We start from the raw sequence: 23,141 nt of genomic DNA on the forward strand, positions 1-23,141 counted from the left end.
TTGGAATGTTCTGTTTTTGTTAGGGTTCGGTTTCCTGGAACCGCTGGCAGAGCACAGATTTACTTTCTAACCCGAGCATATAAAATGGTTTGAGCTCAGAGGCACTGAGTTCATAAGGGCCGGGCTTATTCCACCCTCAAAACTGTTATGTCATGACAGACTCTGTTACTATAGTAGTGGTTGGCCACTGTGGATTTCTCCCTTCTTTTCTGCCAGGAGTAATTTAGGAATCTCGCTGAACTGAACTTCTGTACATAACCCAGCTCAACTGGCTAGCACTGACAACTATAGTGGTGTGAAAAGGTTTGGTCACCCCTTGATCATTTTCATGATTTTCCTTTATAAACCATTGGTTGCTTGGATCAGCAATTTCAGTTAAATATATCATATAGCAGATGAACAGTGATATTTGAGAAGAGAAATTAGGTTTAGGCACACTTGTTGTTTTATTGTTTTGAATACCTTTAGCACTAATTACAAATTGCAAGTTTTTCTCCTCTTTGCATCTGCTCTGAAGAGCGGCAACATGGGAGCCTCAAAACACACAACTCTCAAATGACCTGAAAACAAAGATTGTTCAATCATGGTTTAGAGGGGAAGAATACAAAGAGCTATACGATTTCTCAAAGCTGTCAGTTTCCACTGTGAGGAACATAGTGAGAAAATGGAAGACCACACCCACAGTTCTAGTTAAGACCTGAGGGATGGTGAGAACAGTCAGAGTGAACCCACAGAGCAGGTCCAAACACCTAAATCAACATCTTACTGCAGATGGAGTCACTGTGCATCGTTCAGCTATTCAGTTCACTTTACACAAGGAGAGGCTGTATGCGAAAGATCCAGCAAAACAACAATAATCAGGCATTTAAATGGCCTTTTAAATGGTAAATAAGAGCGTTTTCTGAGATTAAAACTGTGACTTCTGCTGTAACTACAAATATCTGTGCAAAAATGTGACGAACTGAGGTGCAAAGCTTTTGACAAGCTGTCAGTCGCTGCTTACAAGCATGTGTCCGGCCATGTGTAGGTCGTGTTTACACCGGCTCCCCCCTGCGCTGCTCAGGCAGCAGCAGACTGTCACTCACACAGACACAGAGACAGTGCTGTTTACTCAGAAAATTACAACGCTGTGTATCTTCTTCTTGTGTCAAGATTCAAAACATTGCAACATGACGTGTTGGAATTAATTGCATTAGGTGAAATCGCAGATCCTGCGATGTGACTGTTGCGCATGGGCACATGGTGATGACAATGCTTAAACTATATATTGTGCAGCCCTAGCTAAAGCACATTTGGACAAGCCAGCTTCATTTTGAAATGAAGTGCTGTAGACTGATGACACTAAAATTGAGTTATTTGGAGGGCGGTGTGCATGGTGGAAAAAAGAACACAGCGTTCCAAGACAAACACTTTACTGCTCCCCACAGTAAAATCTGGTGGTGGTTCATCATGCTGTTGGGCTGTGTGTTCAGTGCAGGTACTGGAATCTTGTTAAAGTTGGATTTCAGTCAATATCAGCAGATTCTTGAGAACAGTGTTTAAGAATCAGTGGGAAAGTTGAAATTGCGCTGGGGCTGGACACTTCAACAAGACAACGACCCTAAACACTAAACTCTGCTCTAAATCTACTAAAGCATTCATGCAGAGGAACAAGTACAATGTTCTGGAATGATCATCTCAGATCATCTCAGTCCCCAGACCTGAATATTATTATAATCTGTGGTGTGATTTAAGCGAGCTGTTCATGATCAGAAACCATCAAACATGACTGAAATGGAGATGTTTAGTAAAGAATAATGATCCAAAATATCTTCAACCAGAAGCCAGACTCTTATTGGAAGCTATAGGAAGCATTTAGAGGCTGTTACTTCTGCAAAAGGAGGATCTACTAAATATTGATGTAATTTTTCTGTTGGGGTGCCCAAATTTATGCACCTACCTAATTTTGATTGAATTTATGAAGTATACGCTTGCCAAATTTCCTCTGCTACTTAGTTAATCCTAAATGTTTCTTAAAGTTAAATAAGCCAAACTACAGACAGAATAGGATTCACCAATCTGAAGCTTGGAGAGAATTGTCCTTCTTCTTTTTCATATTCTGCATTGATGTTGTGTACTTAAACACAAATAATTATTTGTTTTTAAAGTAAAATATTCACAATCAAACACACATAACTGAATATGAAAAATCCCATTTTGATGATCTTATTTGTGATGGCTCTTTTTTTTACTTTTAAAAATCCATTAATAAAACTTTCAAAGTTAAGAATGCAAAAATTTTGCTCAACATCCGTACTTTAGCCAAAAAAATAAAAAATAAATAAATAAATATATATATATATATATATATATATATATTTCACTAAAATAAGTCAAAGACAGGATAACATTCTGATAAAACCTTTTTGGCAAATTGCAAAATGTTAATACAGAGATCATAACTCAAAGCTTCCTTACATTAGTAACAGTTTAGTTTAAATTAGACTACTTATTATACAGAATGAAGATCATTAAAATGAACCAATATAACTGTGGCTAAAAACCTATTAGCTCTGCGTTTGCAACCCCCATATTCCATTAGTTGGAGGCAATAGATTCTTTTCTGTATTGACATTGGAACTTTTAACTTTTAACTTTTTTTTAATCATAGTGCTAAAGAAAAGAAATTAATGGCTGGGGAAAACACTGCTGAGATGTTGATAACACTGCTCTGAATTAGTATATTGTTTTATCTTTATTCATTGGTTTTAATATCACAATATTAATGTGATATAATATAATATAATATAATATAATGGTGCACACAATCCCCCCATGGTTTCTTATTTCTTACTTATAATATAAGTATAGCACATAATAATGAAAATAACAAGTGTACAATAATGAACAAAAAATAAATAATTGATCACAAAAATCTTTCCAATGTACCGTTTCTCTCTCCTTTTTTAAAGAAAATTTTACAAAAGCCAAGTTTACTAATGTTCAATTTCAAACCATTAGCTAGGTCCTCTCATATCAAAGAATGACCAACACTGGGAGGATACAAGCTAGCATGAGTCACAAACCAAAGCAACAAAACATCTTTAGACAGCTGAAAACACTTTGTTGGGAACATTTACATCCAATTCTGTTCAATACTAGGCCTTTCAGCAATGAATGCCTGAGCGATCGCCAGGGATCAATTTGGGAAATCTGTCAAATATGGGGTCAACACTTCAAAGGCTGCGCTACTTGGGAAAAGCCATAAACAATAAACTTAATAAAAAAACACATTTTCAAGCCCTCCTTAATTCTGCTTGGTTGAAAAATAATTTAGGGACAACAGACTGCATATGTGACGTAACATAGGCATAAATGTTGACACATTATTCAAACATTTAATAGTCTGTGTATAACCTTATTGTCAAGTGACACATTTTAGTAGGGCTGGGGCGACGCATCGACATAATCGACGTCATCGATTACAAAAATACATCGATTTGCATAACGTGCGTCGGCGCGTCGTAAACATGGCGGCGCCTGTGGAGAGCATTAGAGGTTAGATCGGGCCCAAAAATTCCAACTGGCTGTTTTCGGGCTGTTTTAATGAGCGAAATATGATCAGAATTATGTTAATTAACACGGTAACATAGAAGCATAGAACTATTATTTAATTAAAATGATTTTTAAGAACAGCTAAACACAGTTCTGCAAGTCAAACGCGGAGGAGTTCACGTGCGCGAGAGAGAGAGAGAGAGAGAGAGAGAGAGAGAGAGAGAGAGAGAGAGATTTGCTTGTTCTACTCACAGGTAAAGGTTCTCTTTGATCTCCTCGTGCTCATATTCTAGTCCCATTCATAATTCTGCAGCTCCCTCAGTGTTTTCTGCCGTATTTTGCGGCTAGCGCGAGCGCTTACAACTGACACCGCGGACCGCGAGGTGCCGCCGCGTTTGTGCCGAATCCGACTCTCTGCTGAATCTGACTCCCGCTTCGCGGACAGAATCGGCACAACACCCCCGCTGTAGAACTGCGGTAGTGAAAACAGCGCTTATAAATAAATTAGTTTAGTTTCCTTTTCAGTTTTCGTTATTTTTTTTTAAATAAAAATATAATTAAAAAACAGACGCCTACATCTCGGACTATTTTCTGGAGCCCGGGTCGGATTTACGGGCGGGCCTCGGGTCATGCCGGGTTCGGGCAGAGAATCTAAGCTCTAGAGAGCTTGGACTCCGGAGAGCAATCTCCAGCTACAAAAAAACGCCAGCGGGCATCTAAAGTTTGGGAGCATTTCACGCAAAAGGGCAACAATGTGGTCCTCTGCCATACGTGCAAAAGGAGCACTTGAAGCGCAAACATCCAGGAGCACTATGTCAACAGGGTCACACAGTAAGTTACCGTTTACATCAGGGTCTCCGCGGGTGTCCTTAAAAAGACTTAAGGCTGTCTACCAAAGGTTTTAAACCTGCCACAGGCAGAAATGATAAATTTTTGGTTTATATTTGTGCATGGCATTTCGCAGTTTCCAGAAACAGTAGCATTATTCATAAGTTCAGGTGTTTAGCTAAGCTAGCTGCCTTAAGTTATTTTAGCTAGCGCCGTCGGCGCTGCGGTGTCACACCGTTTTCTGTCACCGTCGGAATTTTGTGACCAGTGCTCACGGTTATGAGCGTTCATTGGCAAAACGGAAGCTTTCTATACCTACACCTTACCCTCAGCCCTAAACTGAACCGTTTTGGCCAGTCGGGGTAAACATTAGAAACGAACACGTTTCGAATCGGCCAGTGCACCGGTCTGCTGAGAACTACTTGCCAGTGGTCACAAAATCTAGCGGTCACAGAAAACAGTGCAACACACGGTTGTGGTGTATGGGAGCTTATCCATTTTTAGCGTTATAGATCTAAACAACGTGCTGTACATGTAAGTGATTATAAGTGTGGGGTTTGGTTTAGTAGGCTTGTGTTGTTGTTGTTGTTGTTATTATATATAAATATAGTAATTTATCGTTTGCTTTAAAACGTAAAATAATTATTTAAATATGTTTCTCAATGAATAGATTAGTCGACTAATCGAAAAAATAATCGTTAGAATAATCGTTTAAAAAATAATCGTTAGGGACAGCCCTACATTTTAGATAACGTTTTCATTTTCATATTTACATTTTCTCCACTCTTTTTTTCTACTGAGAGCTCTTCTTAAGATGGTGTCCTTGTGTAAAATAATGTAACTTTATGTTTCATAGAGATTTTTATAAACGTCAGGACATGTGGTCTTACTGTGAACTACAAATGAACAGAAGTCACATTACAGCAGTGTTTCTCAACCCTGATCCTGCATATTCTACTGCATATTAACACTGTTCTGTATATTCTTCTGCATATTAACACTGTTCTGTATATTCTTCTGCATATTAACACTGTTCTGTATATTCTTCTGCATATTAACACTGTTCTGTATATTCTTCTGCATATTAACACTGTTCTGTATATTCTACTGCATATTAACACTGTTCTGTATATTCTTCTGCATATTAACACTGTTCTGTATATTGTTCTGCATATTAACACTGTTCTGCAGATATTCTTATGATTTTAGCCGATCTGATTCAGGAGTTTAGGGTTAAGCAGTTTATCAGAGCTGTGTGTGGATGAAACTGGTGAAACCGGTGAAACTGCTCACTTACAAGAAGCTGCAGTTCCTCATCCAACCACTAGTCGGAGCTGCAGCAGCACAAGCCCCCGCTATCTTTACTCAGTCACAGCTACAGCCCAGCCACGGGCTACAGAGCTCAGCTCAGCCAGTCTGGAGCGTTTTTTTTACACGTTTTTTTTAAGTTCATCTGTGTAGGAAAAGGTTTTAAAAACGGATAATACAGCTCTCTACAGTTCACCTTTCAGCCAAAGCAGCTAACAGCAGCAGTTGTCACGGAGGCACTGCTCGGATTACATTATAAACAGGTCAGTTAGCGCGCTGCTAACCTCAGGATGTTTATAACTACGGAGTTTAGTGGACACACCACGACTGCAAGGTTAGACTGTTGAAGGCTACTGAAGACTATTAAAGGCTATTGGAGGTTATTGAAAGGGTTATTGGAGCAGAAATCAGTAAAGGCTGGTTAGATAAGTGATTCACCTCCTCGTCCTTTACTGCGGTGAAACTGTGACTAGCGCTGTCACAGTGATGTTTATTTAACGTCATTAAAACTGATTTTGTCAGCTATTGTCTTATAAATATTTACACAGAACTTATATCTCTCATAAAAAGCGTTTATTTTGGTCAGTAACACTCGTGTTTATTTACTAGCAGCGTAAATTACCAGTGTTTGCTTTGGTGTGGATGTAATTAGGGGAATCTGTACCAGCCAGGTTTGCCAGGCACCTGTGTGGCATTAATGTGGCATTTGGCCCCGCCCAAGATCGGTATCGGCGATCGGCCCATCGTGGTGAAAGACGACCGGCGATCGGAATCGGCCCCAAAAACACTGATCGGTTCAGGAGGTGTAAAAAAGGAGGTGAATTTTGGCAGTGCATCTGCGATTCTTTTGCTCTCTGCCCGTTTCTTTCGTTTAGCACAACCACTTTCATAACTCTGCTTCATTTTCACTGTGACAGCTGTCACTCTAGGTGAAAATCAAGATCAGGTGAAAATCTAGGTGAAATGATTGTGGAATTGTGGAAAACACAATTTTAGTTCAGTGATCAGGGTTAAGAAACTGCTTTAAACTACAAACATAAAGTACTGTACTAAATTCTGACTATCCACTACATCTGGCTTCTAGCTAATTAGCTATATTCAGTTTCTCCTGTAATCCTAAACTAATAACGACAGTGAAATATGTGAAATAGTGATTAGCTGATCAGGTACAGGGCAAGTTGAACATTACATATATAGTTTATTTATTTTCTAAAACCTTGACTCCCTATCAAGCTAACTCACTAACACAGCTGCAGTTTATTAATCACAGTGGGTTTAATCTGTGTGCTGATACAAGAAGTGTATTTTTAACCAGCTATCAGAAACATATCATCACAGTTTACGTGTTTAGCCTACCGTTATCTTTTTTTGAGAAAAATCTCCGTATATCCAGATCTGTTTTTAAATCAGCTGAAGCTGCTGCGTCCGATCCCGCTGCTAAATCTCACAGCAAGGGAGGGGCTTCCCCCGCTCCTCCGCAAAAAAAAAAAAAAAACAGCAAGCTGATTGGCTGTTTCTACTGAGAGGCGGGACTTAATACCTGAACCGGCTCTATTTATTTATTTATTTATTTTATTTATATATATATATATATTTTTTTTATAGAGCCACGCTACGCCGGATTTCCGGCGCGGCGCCGGAACGCTATCACCCCTGTGTAATGTTTCTGCTGTGTCTTCCAACATTCCAACGTACAGCATATCTCATGGTTTCAATTAACGAACTGGCAGAGCTGACTACTATTATGGTTCCACAAGGAAGAATGGAGAAGAAGAAATTCCAGTGAAGTATTCCAAAACAGCAAAACAACAGCAATTTGTTTCAGCTGCCTGACCTAAACAGTACCACATTTCTGTTAGATGGTTTATGCTGGGGTCTTCAACAAAACATTAGTAAATAAATACCTTTAAATATATAAAAACACATATGGGTTAAATGCAGTGTTGTTTATCACTTATCACTTATCCTAGATGTGGTTAATCCATCAAGACATTTGAAGTTTGCTTCTTTAGTTTAGGACAGGAGATGCAATGCTAACATTCCTAACAAACACAGGACTAGCAGGTTCACTAATCTTATCTCTGTAAATACACACCTTAAGATGTCTCTTAAAAATGGGTCCAACAAAACCCACCCTGATCACAATTTGGTTGGTATAAACACAAAAATGGTCCTTTTTAAATAAATATACACTCTAAAAAACAAAGGTACGATATGAGTACTTTTTGTACTCAAAGGTACACTCTTTATAATTATACCCTCAGTAGGACAATATTGGTCTTTACAGGATCAGATTTGTTCCCTCAATAAGTACAAATTTGTACCATTTAACCACCTAAAAAAAAAGCGGCTGACAGACTGGTGTACAGTCAACAACCTTCACCTGAATGTGGACAAGACAAAGGAAATGGTTGTTGACTTCAGGAGAGCACAACACACCCACTCTCCACTCAACATCGATGGGTCCTCTGTGGAGATTGTTAAGAGCACCAAGTTCCTTGGTGTCCACTTAGCAGATAACCTCACCTGGACCCTGAACACCAGCTCTACAGCCAAGAAAGCCCAGCAGCGTCTCTACTTCCTCCGGAAGCTGAGAAAGGCCCATCTCCCTCCACCCATCCTCACACTCTTCTATAGAGGGACCATTGAGAGCATCCTGAGCAGCTGCATCACTGCCTGGTTTGGGACCTGCACCGTCTCTGACCGCAAGACCCTCCAGCGTATTGTGAGGACAGCTGAGAGGATCATCGGCGTCTCTCTCCCCTCCATCACGGACATTTACACCACCCGCAGCATCCGCAAAGCAACCAGCATTGTGAATGACCCCACCCATCCCTCACACGAACTGTTCTCCCTCCTGCCTTCGGGAAGAAAGTGCCGCAGCATCCGGTCCAGCACGACCAGATTCTGCAACAGCTTCTACCCCCAAGCCATCAGACTCCTCAACTGCAGAGACTGAACCGATGGTTTTTCTGTACATGCACACACACTCTTACCCCACTTACCCCAGAAAATGGAAAGCACTAAAAACCCTACTACCTCACTGGACTCTATTGCACACTGTGTAATAGAGGTAATTACTACCTCACTGGTCTTTTTTGCACAATTTTTGCACACTGCATAATTTGCACACTTGTCTTGTTATTTATTATTCTTTGTCTGTATTGTGTTGTATTGTCTGTCTGCACTTTTGTACTGTTGCACTATTGTTCTGTCTACACTGTGTTTATGTGCACCATGGTCCCTGGAGGAACGTTGTTTCGTTTCACTGTGTACTCTGTATATAGCTAAAATGACTTTGACTTTAAAAGGTACATTCAGTATTCTGTATCACTGTACTAATAAACAATATATATTTTAATTGCACATTTTCACTTGAAAATCAGACAATTTTGGATCATCAAGTTCTTGACACATACTCAGTTGATGATAATGTTTATAATCTTTATAATCTTTACTGGTAAAAAAAAATGTGGGGACAAAAAAGGACTTTCACTGAAAGGTACTTTTTTGTACCTCAATATAAGGTACAGCCCCAGCGACAAGCTTTGTACCCTTTTAAGTACAAATCTGTACTTACTTTTCTTAGTGTGTATATTGAATGCAATCTGAAACCTAACCTGTAGAAAATCTGTAGATCTGTAATTACTGGGGACTATTAAAATGAACTGCTGCCGCAAAAATAAACTTTGCAGTGAAGCTGAAAGAAATGTTCTGGGAACAGAACAAACAGGCCCCTTTATCCAGTGCGTGCTACACTCTATAAAGGGCTGTTCTTTGTCAAAGGCCATGAACTGTACTATATTAAACCGTGACAAACACTTTACTTAATTAAACACGGAACAAAGACGTCTAAACCAACAAGAAAACATCGAAACTGCTCTCTGTATTCGAGCTTTAGCACATTTATTCTCAGAGGTTCTTAAGTTTAGAAACAATACAACAGTTGGAAAACATAGAGGTCCTTAGTCTGGTTAACCCCTTAAACACATTATTTATGACCACAGTTCAGTTCATCACTCTCAAAATCACATTACTATCATCACTTAACATCACTTCCATAGGTTCTATAATAGAACCTTGTGGGACTAAACAAAATATGCCATTGTTAACTAAACAGTTAGTAAATAGTGCATAATTCATTGCTCTGACTATTTTATGTACTAAAATAATAAAGTTTGGACTGGCTGGGTTCTTCAAATTCAAGGAAAACAACTTCTAATCCTATATGCTATACTAAAATAATCTAAACAGAAAACAGAAAGCCGATAAAACTTCTTGCTCAATCATTTGTTGAGTGCTGATGCTGCAAAACTTGAAGGTGATTTTTTTTTTTCCCTCATCAAATACGCACACCAGACTCCCCTTCACTGGCAAAAACATTTGAGCTCTGTATAGTTCTCATCATACACCGTTTGTGTAGAAGGCACAGAACACCTGGTCAATTGTTTCTGTAACTGTACAGATCAGATGGCCTTTCATAATGATGGGTTTCTGCACTGCAACCCTGCTATCATATCCTATCAAAGCTCTCTTTGTAGGTTAAGATCATCTGACCTTGCGGGAACAGTCAGTCAGATTACATCCTATATTGACATTTTCTGTCACAGGAAGAACAGCAGCTCTTCTGTTTTTTTTTTTTTTACTTACAACATTAATGCAAAACAATTTCCAGTTCTGGAATATGGTATGTATATAAAGACGCAAGAAAACATGAACACCACTCACACATTTTATTTCCTGAGAGAAAATTGGACAAAAAATTAAACAATCATCATTATTCAGCCAAGATGTGTTTCATGCCTTTATTTTGCTTCTTTAGTTATGAAAATGTATATCACGGTATTTTTCAAGATTCTGGCGGACCGCGACTGTCCACGCCACGTAGTTATATTTCCAGAAAGGTGTGCGTTGAGCTACGGCATAGGGTCCACAGAGCTCAGCTTCTAGTGTGTTAGCTTGTTATGCTAACTGGCTAGCGTCATTATCTAGTGCGCTGTTCCAGTGTGATGCTGTTCTACACTGTGCGCTTTACTCAGCGCTTTGCAGCGCCTCTAGCAGTATGGCGGTATGTAAAAAATGCATACCAGTTCTAAACTGATGCACTGTATAGCGTTTAAACTGGTATACTGCCCAGCAGTACTCCAAACCCAAATTATTCAGACCTAACAGCAAAGATTTACCAATATTGGGTACACTAAGAATAAACACAAAACACCCCTTAGTCTGTTTTTACTTCCTTTAACCATAAAAACAAACAACCAGCTTCAGTACACTACTTAAGCACAATAGGAGTACACAATAATTTACACTGTCCATGGTCTATTGCCTCAACTGCCAAGTACAAACACATCTACCACCCACACTCAACCAATCCTCTTTCATTCATATTCTAAGCACCAACTACATTGCAAGCTCTTCACAGGGGTCATCAGGTAGGCACCTTCCTTCGTCAGTGATTACCCCACAACACCTCTGGAACAGCAAAGTCTGGCATCCCAGACCCACCCCCCTCCAAGCTCGCTGTTGATGCACCTTCAAGCACACTCCCTTCCCCACATAACCTCAGCCCTTCTTAGAAACAACCATTGGCTGCCTCTGACGACTCCTTCACGATTGTCCTTAGCAGACAACCTCGAAATCCAAATTCAGACAGAAATCTTGTTGCAGACTTTGCCACAAAACCCCTAGCACCTATCTCTAACGGTCTAATATATGCTTGCCACCCACGATCTCTTACTTCAGCCTCCAAATCTACATACTTCAGCCTTTTCCTTTCATAATCTCCATCCACCTCATCTTCAAACAGAACAGCTAGCTCTATAAAATACATAATCTGCTTTATTTTATAGTACAATACTACATCCAGCTTCAAGATTGTGACTACAATGGACTCTGGTATCTGCTAACAACTTCCATTCTCATGCGTCAGCCCATTTACCGGCATTTTTCAAGCACTGTGCTGTTTCTCCACTACGCTGCCCCTTACGCACAACCGCAATTACCCTACTGAAACTGAAACAGATTATTATTATTATTATTAACTTCTAAACGCTTTTTATCAAACACCCCTGAGATAGACTTATCTTACATGCTGATAAGATGTGCTCCATTGTGCCATTTCCCACACATAGCTTACAACTTAGATCATTGCGCACCCACTGTCCAAGGTTTTGTGGCGTTGGAAGAACATCGTAAGTAGCTCAGAGAAGAAACCTAATACAAAAGTCTCCCCATCTCATCAACTGCCCCTGTTTACTCCGCCCTGCTGATTTTGCTCGCTTTACTTCCTCTTCTTGTTCACAAATAAACCCTGTAAACATACGCCTTCTCTCTGGTGATGTGGCCTTGCTGAATGCTTTCCATGAATCACCTGAACCTAATCCTGCCATTTTGCACCTGCACTAAAACATCCCTGTCCTCCAGTGCCTTCTTAGTTGCTTAAGTTGCTTCTTGAGAATTCCATTTCCTCCCTGACCTAGTCACTGGTGCTTGTTGCTTTAACCAGCCTATTTTGTGACACTAACAACTGCATCTTACATCCTACCTGAGCACATTTGAACTCCACTACTAAGCTCATCAACGGCGGTTCCAGCTCTCTACTCCCACACTACTAAGGCAACATGGCGCCCCCAGCCATTTCCTTATAGCCTTGTTCACAACCCTTTCTAACCTCTCAACCTCAGGGATTGGAATATCATATACTGTCAGTGGGCAGCTTAGACGAGGCAACAAACCAAACTGCAGACACCACAATTTTAATTTACCTGGCAGAAAAGACTTATCAATTCTATTAATGGCCTCCACCAATTCTTTCCTCAAGATTATCATTCAATTTTCCCAGTAGTCGCCAGGTACATGGGACAATAGTTGATAATGATGTCATGTTGTCCATGAACGTCCATGAATTTGTGGGAGCCAGGTGCCATTATGTAACGTGACAAACTCCACTGTACTAAAACAAAACTGAATGTCTATAAAAAAGGCTTTAACTAGTCTCGTCTCTAATCTCTTCTGGAACCTGAAAGATTCAGAATGCCTTCCATAATAGTGCATGTGGTACTGAACCAATAGCATTATCCAGATCAAAAATCCCCACATGTAGATCTCTTCTCTCTGCTCTCGCTGTTTGAATCTGGTGCCAAACATACTATCATGCTCTATATAGCCAACAAAAACCTGAAATCCTTGCCCTTTGTACAGACACATCTATTTATTATTTCTTTTCAGGTATTCCGCAAGTCTAGATGGAACTAAAGAAGATCTTACCGTTCACACTGAGCAAGCTTATGAGACTGATTTGCTCAATGGCCACAAAATTCTTCATTTCTGGAATAAGCACACCACCTGCCCTTCACTATTCCTTTGAAATAACCCACTTTTTCCACACTGTCCACTAACATACAAAAAAACTTTAAAACCTTATAAATAAGTAATAAACTAATGAATCATAAGCATGTATCTGTACCTGTGTATAAGAATGTGTTGGTATGTCCACCGATGACCACGTCCACTCCTCGCACTTTCTTAGCAATCTCCTGGTCCACTGCAAATCCAGAATGGCCAAGAGCGATGATCTTGTTTACACCCAGAGTGGTCAGCTTGTTCACCTCCCGCTGCAAGGCCGTCACCTCGTCTTCAAAAATCAGGTGTGGTCCTGAAACAACAGAACAGTAACTAGAATATATATAATCTTCATATATATTTTTTTTCTTTCTGGATTTTAAAATAAAACTTCAGACTGAATAAAACATTTTAGAATAAAACATTTAGGCACAATTAACAGATGTAAGAAACACATAAAAAACATCAGAGTAGTTTACTGTGAAATGTGATATAATAGTCACATTTCATTTCAGACAGGAAGTTGTTTCTTGGTACATGACAAAATTCAAGGGACCTGTTGCTCATTGCTGTCCTATGACATGAAATGTCAGTGTTTGTTTTTAAGACGTTTATAATACTTTGTGCTGTACCTAGGTCTGTCATGATAACAGTTGTTGATTGGAGGAAATATTGACCCAGAAAAAATACAATAAACCATATTTTTATCATTTTATGACCATTTTATGTCACTAATATAATGATAATATTAAGAATATTCAGACAATGACATAGGGCTGGACCCGAATATTCGGGTATTCAGATATTCGTTCGTTGAGTAGGTATTCGGTTTTTAATTTTGGTATTCGGATATTCGTTTTTTTTCTCCTTTCCAGAGTTCCACCTCACTCTAACCACTTCTGTTCTCGCGGGTCCCGTCAGAATATCTTGCGCGCGGGACAGAACTGAACTGTTATTGGCTGGAGCGGGAGTTTAATCCAGACGATGCGGGAGCAAATTAATAAATAGTTAAGAAAACTGTAATAATTGTAAAAAAAAAAAAAACCTAAAGAAAACTCTCAACGCGCAGGATGGACCGAGACACACACGCACACACCGATGGTGTTTGGACTAGGGTAAGTAACGGGACCGCACTATTCAGCGCTGCTGTTTTAATAAATATATAAGTAAATTTGAAGCATTAAATGTAGTTTATTTAATTTATATTAGGAACGTGGGGCGGGAGCGGCAGAAATGTGTATGTGGCGGGCGGGCGCGGGATTAAAAGAAGCAATTTTTTTGCGGAGCGGTAACGAGACAGAAACGCGGGAGCGTGGAAGAGTGGGTTTAAAAATCAGTCTCGCGCAGACCTCTATTATACATGATAAAAAAAAAATGCAGGCTCTTCGAAACTGATTTATATAATAAAACGTAAGGGGTAATGTGGCAACAGTAGGGGCTAAATCAAAAAAGCCTGGCCTACAAAAATGATGTCTGAACGAATTTCCTCTTATCTAATATAATTTAAAATGGTTTAAAAATATAAAATAATTTCTAAGCAAACGAAATATTTAATATTGAGCTTATAGCCCAAGTGCAAAAATACAAAATCAGTAATACGGCTATGCCCTGCACAATCCTTAAACCGAAATAGACCAAGTACAATAACGTCATTAACAATGACTTTCCTCTACTCTAATATAATTTAACATGATTTAAAAATATAAAATAATTTCTAAACAAACGAAATATTTATTATTGAGCTTATAGCCCAAGTGCAAAAATACAAAATCAGTAATATGCCCTGCACAATCCTTTAACCGAAATAGACCAAGTACAGTTTACAATGACTATTCGAATATTCGAATATTCGCTTCGAATCAGTGCCGAATATCCGGAGCTCAAAAAACGCTATTCGGGCCAGCCCTACAATGACAACACATTTGTTGGTTAAACAAATGTGTCATATTGTCTTTTTACTTTAATAAGATCTGCTCGCAAGTAAAAAACAAAACAAAATGGGTAATACTAAAGTCACCAAAAACTATTGAGGTTATGTCCCTAAATTGTACTGTAAGTTGATAACAATTATCATGACACCTGTACTTAAAGAAACCTTAAAATAAAAATATTGTATATTGTATATGTATATACATTTATTTTTTTTTGAAAGTCTGATTTAAAATAACAAAATATAAAAAAGGAGAATAGCACAGATTTTCCAAAGCCTGACAGATTGATGAACGTGTTTTTTTTTTTCTCTCACTAGTAAAAAAACCTCACAAATATTTCTACACTGTATGCAGTACTTTAGTGAATGTGCAGCTGTTTATATTTCAACACCAAAAGCTAATCCATTCCTGCCTCTTTTTCTTCCTTGGTAACATTCCAGATCAGAGGATTGCAGTAATTATCACAGATAAGCAGATAAACACTGAGGCTGGTACAGCTGTACCTGGAAGAGAAAGAGCGGGCGTCTCCTTGGATGTGTATCCCACAATGCCCACTTTCTCAGAGCCGAAATAGAAGATTTTGTAGGCTAGGTAACTGCCGCTAATCGTTGGCGCAAGAGTACTATCAGGCTGGATGTTAGCGCTGAGCACAGTGCAGTTCACGTCCTGCAGGAAGGGCTTAGTCAGACCGTCAACTCCATTGTCGAACTCATGGTTTCCCAGGGCCTAGGCACACATAACACACACATAATACACACAAAAACACATAATAAGATAATTAGATGCAGTAACAATATAATAATTTGTGGTGGAGGAATTAAAAAAAGGTTTTAAAATATAAACACCACTCACATGTAGCTATTTATTTAAGGAAAAGATGCCAAAAAGATGAAACAAACATAACCGATAACTGACCCTGAAGAAGCAAATCAGTCAAGACAGATTTGATAGCTTTACTTTCATCTTTTAGTTTATAAGTGGAAATGCTATACTAAAACTGCTAAGCAACATTGAACTGTGAAACAAAAAACCTCCCCTCAATGCTGCTAGCTACGGAAGTTTCAAATTTAAATAACGTCTCTCTGTGCTGTTTTATAAATAGCAAATGTGTATTGGCTGCATTTGGGTAAGCGGTCAATCATATATACATTTGATTTTTTTTATTGCAGACAATTCCATTGAAACCACACATACAAGTCTACATAAAAGTCATAAAAGTCTCCATGAGGAAGAGTCACATGGAATAGTTTTCTCAGCATCTTGAAGGAGTTCCTGGGGGGTGCTGAACTACATAACTACATAATGTGTTCCTTAATCATTTTGATCTTTGTAATCTACAATGAATAAAATAAAATAAAATACATTAAAGAAAAACAATGAACTTTTCAGTGTTACTGTATGTGCATTCATATCACTTGTCATTTTCAGGTTTTAGTAAAACCTTTTTGCTTTAATGAACTACAGCTAATGAACAACAAAATACAACTCACATCATTCATCCCTATAATTATCATCTAATTATTAAATAAGTAAATTATTTACTGAAGACTGAATCTAAAGTAAAAACGTACAGTGAGGCTACCACTTTTCAGCAGCTCAAATGAAATTTAAAGCTGGCAAACCGCCCCCTCCCACTGCCCTCTAATTATGTGATCAAAACAGCATGTGCAGTCTAGCTGACCTACAGTCTGCAGAGTTTATCCTCAGTGTAGCTCATGTACGTAATACAATACAGCTGAACCCTGCAGGCCTGGCCCTCTAACTGAAGGAAAATCTGAACAGGGCTGGGGAAACACCTCCACTGTTTATGTGCCGTCTGTGTCCCAGAACACCAGTCCAGATCACACTGGCTGCGGTAATGATGACCCATGTGGCACAAGAGACCAGGTGTTCGTGCCAATAACAGATTTGAGGAAGTGTAGCATTTCCTCAGACGATTAATCAGGTCATGCTGTGTCTCAACCAGTGTCTCTATTGTTTCAACAGTGTTAAAGACACAGTTAGTAAAATAAAGAAGTCTTAATATGAAGCAGAACTTCTCCAGAGCTTTGCTTTCCGCGTTCCTTATTTTACAAGAGCAGTAATGAAAAACAGCAGCATCTTGCCTGCTGCATAATTCTCTATTTAGCTTTAGAGTGAGTTTTGCAGCAACAACAACAACGTCTTTTTAACAATAATACAATGACAAGTGAACACAGTTTTTGGTGCTTTCATAAACAGTTAAATTATCTTGCTAAAAAACGACCACAGCTCTACTTATGCAAACTCTACACAGTTTACATAAGATAGAACATTACCAAATTTAGTCGAGCAATGACCAATACCTCAATTACCATGCAAACAGCCAACTATATAAACTGCCAAACAACATACAGTTATGATATACAGAGCAAATCTAATCTTGATTTAAAATAATGGTTTATTTGGCCATTTAAATGTCGATAACTGTTGTTTTGCTGTTTTCCTCTGGTTTTGAGTGCTCAACGCTGACTCAGCTCTTGATCGGTCCAGGTGAGTGTCATGGGCCTTGCATTGTTTAATATCATGATATATATTGCCAAAAAAAGAACATTTGTAACATTTTTCCAATATCATGCAGCCCTATTGTACGTCAAACAACCGCAATGTTTTGTTTCTGTATAGATTATGGGTACTGAAGAAACTGCAGCAAAAATTACAAACAAACCACATCAGACACTGTTATTCAGTACAAAGGGGGGCCTGTACACACACACACACCACCCACTAACAAGACTAGACCGACTAGGTGGGGGAGATGACATAGAGGGCAGAGGCAGGGTGATGAGGACACAAGACAGCTGGACAAAGAAAGGAAACAGGACCTGACTCATCCAATATTACCACCTGATCATTTAAACTGGACTGAATTATAGAACTGAAGAAATTTATTTGATTCTGCTGTTAGGCTTAAGTTTACCAAAAACGCCATGAAGTCAAGAAGATGGATGAAAACACTGAGAAGCTCCTTACACACAGCTGCTACAACTCATTCACAGTACAGTTAGTGCTGTATTGAGAACATACCCTAGACTGCTGAGCATAAGGTATAGCTTGCTCTGATTGGACTGTTCTGTTTCGCCTCTCTTGAAATGACACAGCACTGTAAATGTTAGCCAGACACAAACCACACTTTCCAAGTGGAAACTTTTACTATTCCTGCATTCACCACTTTCTTTTTAAAACAATCTGACACACACACAGAACGAAACAAGTGCATTGGGAGAAGCAATTTGGTATTGTGTCAAACTATATGTTTTTTTTCCTGAGAGTGTTGTGGATAATGTTAGCTCTTAAAGAATACTAACCAACTGCAGGTTTATAATGAAGAAAATAACCAGTCCTGTAAGTCCGGTTAAATTCGTTCATTTTGGGAGAAAGTTTTGACAGAGGTTTCTGTGTCATAATACTGTGGTACAGACAGATTTCATAAGAATTTCTTAAAAAGGTAATATGTATATTTACCATGTTGCCTACCCTTTTACTGGAGTTAACTGAGTTATTGTCATTTATCAATTCAGATAAATGTAATCAACATTATTATTGTGGAAGTTCAGCATCATTCAAACATTACTACATTTAACACACACTGTGAATGAGAATAATCTGTATTCAGGCTGAAGCCTTTTCAACTGTACAAGCAGAGTGCTTCAATAGACAAGAGGCCATTCATTTAGTTAATTAACTACTCTTTTCTTGGCTGCACTGCTGAAGAAAGAGGGAAAAAGATTGGTTGGATTGTTGGAAGAGGTTGGATTGTGTGTGGGCCTTATATCAAACAGTGTGCAGATGGTCACAAAGTCACAAACGCAAGCACTGCTCAGTTCTCAGTCAAGTGTTTCAGTATCAGCAGACATGTAGAAGAAAAAAATACTTATATCTCCATGTGCATCTTTAGTGGAGCTATACTCTAGCATAAAACATCTTTAACCATGAAAACAGCTTAAAACATGTAGCAGAGGTGTGTAATAGAATAAACACACCTAAACATAAATCCAGTGCCCAGGAGTCACAATGTGCTGCTGGTCAGTAAAGTTACAAATACAGCTCTGGAAGAAAATAAGAGACCACTCAAAAATAATGAGTTTCTTTGATTTTAACATATTAAAAAAAACTGCAATATAATCAAGAGGAAAATGGAAGATCACAAGCCATCAAACCAAGCTGAACTGCTTAAATGTTTGCACCAGGAGTGGCATAAAGTTATTCAAAAGCAGTGTGTAAGACTGGTGGAGGAGAACATGCCAAGATGCATGAAAACTGTGATTAAAAACCAGGGTTATTCCACCAAATATTGATTTCTGAACTATTAAAACGTTATGAATATGAAACTGTTTTCTTTGCATTATTTGAGTTCTGAAAGCTCTGCATCTTTTTTGTTATTTCAGCCATTTCTCATTTTCTGTAAATAAATGCTCTAAATGACAATATTTTTATTTGGAATTTGGGAGAAATGTTGTTTGTAGTTTGTAGTAATAGAATAAAACAACAATGTTCATTTTACTCAAACATATACCTATAAATAGTCTCATTTTTTTTTTCCAGAGCTGTATGTAGGTATGTAGCTGTATGCTGACTTCTCTGTGAACTCCAGAGACTGTATAAATTTGATTATATTAACTAGGCAGTAAATGGGAACTGTAAATATAAAACATGCAAATAATGCTGTAATTCCCAGTAGAATTGGAGTTAATTACACTGTAATTAATCTGTAATATAAACACCCAATTTAGGAGGACCCATGCAACACACCACTTTTACAGGTGTTGCTGTATAAAGTTAATTGCCTTCAGAATCTCCCTCTCACAAAGTAGGTGTTCCCTGGTAATTGTCCTCACCATGTGCCATGTGAACCACTGGTGGTATGTGAAGCATCCCAATGTGGTGCGCCAGATGTCCTCATTAAATTGTCTATATGTTCCAAATTAGGGATGGAAATCTATAAAGGTTCATATGCAATTTTCATAACATTACATTTGTGTGTGTTTAGCGCTTAAACCATAACACCCTCTTTGTAAGTCTACACTTCAGTTCTTCTCTCATACATAGGTTTCATATGCCTTACAATAGTACCCTGTGGAACTCCACAACTTGTGCTAAAGCAACCGGTTACCAAGTAGTTCACAATAGTTTCTACATTAAGAGTAGTAGCTAAATAATTAAATTAGAGTTCAAGGTGATGCCATGTAGACACTGTAGTTCTATGTGCTGAACGTCTCAGCTCTCAGTAAGCATTCTGCATTAACCAGAAACAGTGAATTGACACAAGCAGGCAATCACCACAACTGGAGAAGAACCACTAGCAAAACAGATGTTAACAGTTCCTGCGAAAATGCTTGGAAAATCCTGCGTGGTATGTGGTCTTAAACGTTTGAGGACCATGTTTTGAAGTACTTTAACCCATGAGTTTCACCTTGGAGTAGGTTTATACGTGATGATAAAAGTTTACCTGAGAATGATAACTTGAAAATGATAACTTAAAAAGGGTGAGGAAATATGGCAACAATATTATATCACAATATTTACTTACAACTTACAATACACAACACTTACCATGACACATGTGATTGTAGTGAAAATGCATCAGAAGTTACAGATCCCCAAAAAAACCCTATTCAAATTGAGTACACTGATTATATCCAAAATATACTGCAGCTTATCTAATTAAACTGGACAAATTGTGCTCTCTGTCCATCGGTGTTCTTTAAGCACTAATGGTGTCCTTAATATATTTAAAAAAGTATTTTATTGATATGATGAGAAAATGTATCATGATTAGTGGTGGGCGATATAGGTCTAAAATAATTTTACAATATTTCAGGAAATTTTCTGCAATAATAATATGAAAAATTGGCAATAAAAAAAAAAACCCTGAAAATTATTTTGTAAATTTTAGGAATATGCTAATACAGCCGAGTTTCAAACACTTTTAAATTATAACTCTGATTTGGTATAAAATAATAACAATGTAACAAAATAAATAATTTAAGTAGCAAAAGAAAACTAATAATATCACAAAAAATGTTGATCGATATTCTTGAAATATTCTTTTATTTGCTTTTTACTGTATTTACAGTTTATATGCAGGCAATAAATATGCTGTATTTTAGTTTTGTGGTAGATTTTTGTTGTTAAATTACTTTATTTATGTTACACTATTATTATATTATTTTACACACAGAGTCTTTGTAAGTCCCTGTTTACAAAACAGACAAATGTTCTTTTTTTTTTTACACTGTTTATACTTTTTTTGTCTGAAACTGTTAGATTTATAATAAATAAAACATCATAATCGCAAAAATACCCTGAAAAATCATGATTTTATTTTGGAGTTATACCACCTGCCCTTTTTTTTTGTGCATGCACATAAACTGCAAAGCTTCACAGTAAATAATAGAATATTTTTAAGACAGAACAAAGCTTTATCATATTTTTTTTTTAATTCATATTCTTCAAAGTAGCACCTTTGGCTTTGATGCCAACTTTGTCCACTCTTGGCATTATTCTCTTAGTTAGCTTCAGGAGGTAAAACCTGTAATGGTTCTCTAACTGTCTTAAAGAAGTTCTAGAGGTGCTGAGATATTATCAACTGCTTCTCCTTTCCTCTGCACTTTAACTAGACCCAAACCACCTGGGCAGGGGTTTTTTGTAAGGTGTCTGTGAAGGCCAAAAACTTTTGTCCACTACCTCATTGTTCACAGCACGAAAAGTAAGAAAATGTGTGGGTTGTAGATTATTTCTTTTTTGTAATAATGCTTACTGGCAATACATCTTTGAATGGTTTAAATGTTTGTTTATTTCCCTTTTAAACGGTTCCACATTTGAAAAACATGCATTTGTGATATGAGCAGCAGGGCTACGGAATGTTGCACCCATGAAAAATCCTATCTATTTGGCTATTGCCAAAGAGCTTATCTGACTCGACTGGTGACAATATTCTTAAGGTGTCATTTTTTGGGCACATCTTTTCTGACATCCCCCGTTATATGGAACTTCGCCTTCAGTTTGGAAATGGTACTGTAGGGCTCACTCCAAATAACACTGCAACTTGTGTGTTTTGTGGAACACCAGCTTGAAGATGCCCTATTGCACATGCCCAGTCCAGTATTTATATAAACTTATATATTTGAGTTAATTCGATTTATTTTATAATAAAATATTAGAGTTTTCTTTTCTGTGCATTACAGAACAGCAAAAGCATTCTTACATTTTCCATCACTGGTTAAAGGGTTAAAATAGTGTTACATTGCCGAGTTCTAAAGTTAAACTGACTTTCTTTTGTTTATTTCAGCAGCAGAGAGACTACACACTGAAGTTGTCAGTGTTGTTGGTGTTGTCAGTGTTGTCTGAGTGTTGAGATTAGTTGATGTGCTGTGTATTTATGAGCAGTAATGAGTGAAGTTTAGAGCGGGAGTTTGGTGATGTTGTAATATTAGTTCAGGTTTACCCTCCTCCTCCTTCTCTCTCTGTTCACAGCGCGGGGGACTCCTAGATAATAAACACTGAGGGATGGAGCGGCCGGTTTCTCACCATGGCGTCGTATCCGAGCTTGTTCATGAAGTGCGCCGCCTCGGCTCCTTTATACAGATTGAACCACACCGTTCCCTGGAACTGGTCTCCTGCGTCCAGCAGCAGCGAGTTGGTCTCGCGGCTCCGCAGCTCGCGGATCTTGGTGAACCTGCGCGCGACCCCGGCGAAGCAGGGGGGCTTCGTGCACTTCCCCGAGTCCTTGTTGGTCTCCTCCACGCGCGCGTGAACATCGTTAGTGTGAAGAAGCGCGAGCTCCCAGTCCGCCGCGCACGCGCACAGACACAGCAGCAGCAGCTGCAGCAGCAGAGAGGGCAGCGCGCGCGGACACCTGCGCATCACTCCACCGTCAAAAAGCGCAGAGTGCCCGCGAGCGCCCCAGCACGAGGAGAAAAGCGGCAGCGGCAGGAGCCGGGCACGCGCAGGGGGCGTAGACAGCGAGGGCGGGGCTTCTCAACCAATAGGAGCAGAGTACAGAACACCTCAAAGGGAATCCCGACTGTTTAAGGTCTGTACGACACGCAATACGAAGTCCAGCGCTGCACTGCATAAATAAACATCTCGCTGATTCATAAATGCATAAAAAAATCTGTTATAAAAGAAATCTGTTGGCACGATGCCAGACGTGTGATTGTATTGGTTGTTGCTCAT

At 38.6% G+C, this 23,141-nt stretch overlaps 1 protein-coding gene across 1 annotated transcript in view; it reads right to left on the bottom strand.

The window, feature by feature from the left end:
• Positions 1 to 22,871, bottom strand: part of nt5e (5'-nucleotidase, ecto (CD73)) — a 41,611-nt gene extending 18,740 nt beyond the window's left edge. The window contains exons 1-3 of the mRNA XM_022664966.2: positions 22,494 to 22,871; positions 15,449 to 15,671; positions 13,139 to 13,327 (exon numbers count right to left, since the gene is read on the bottom strand). Of these exons, the coding sequence (XP_022520687.2) occupies positions 13,139 to 13,327; positions 15,449 to 15,671; positions 22,494 to 22,829 (748 nt within the window). The 5' untranslated portion in view covers positions 22,830 to 22,871. The remainder of the gene's footprint in view (positions 1 to 13,138; positions 13,328 to 15,448; positions 15,672 to 22,493) is intronic.
• Between the last annotated feature and the right edge of the window lie 270 nt (positions 22,872 to 23,141).

The sequence above is a fragment of the Astyanax mexicanus genome, chromosome 1, assembly GCF_023375975.1.
Source record: "Astyanax mexicanus isolate ESR-SI-001 chromosome 1, AstMex3_surface, whole genome shotgun sequence".
NCBI lineage: Eukaryota > Metazoa > Chordata > Actinopteri > Characiformes > Acestrorhamphidae > Astyanax > Astyanax mexicanus.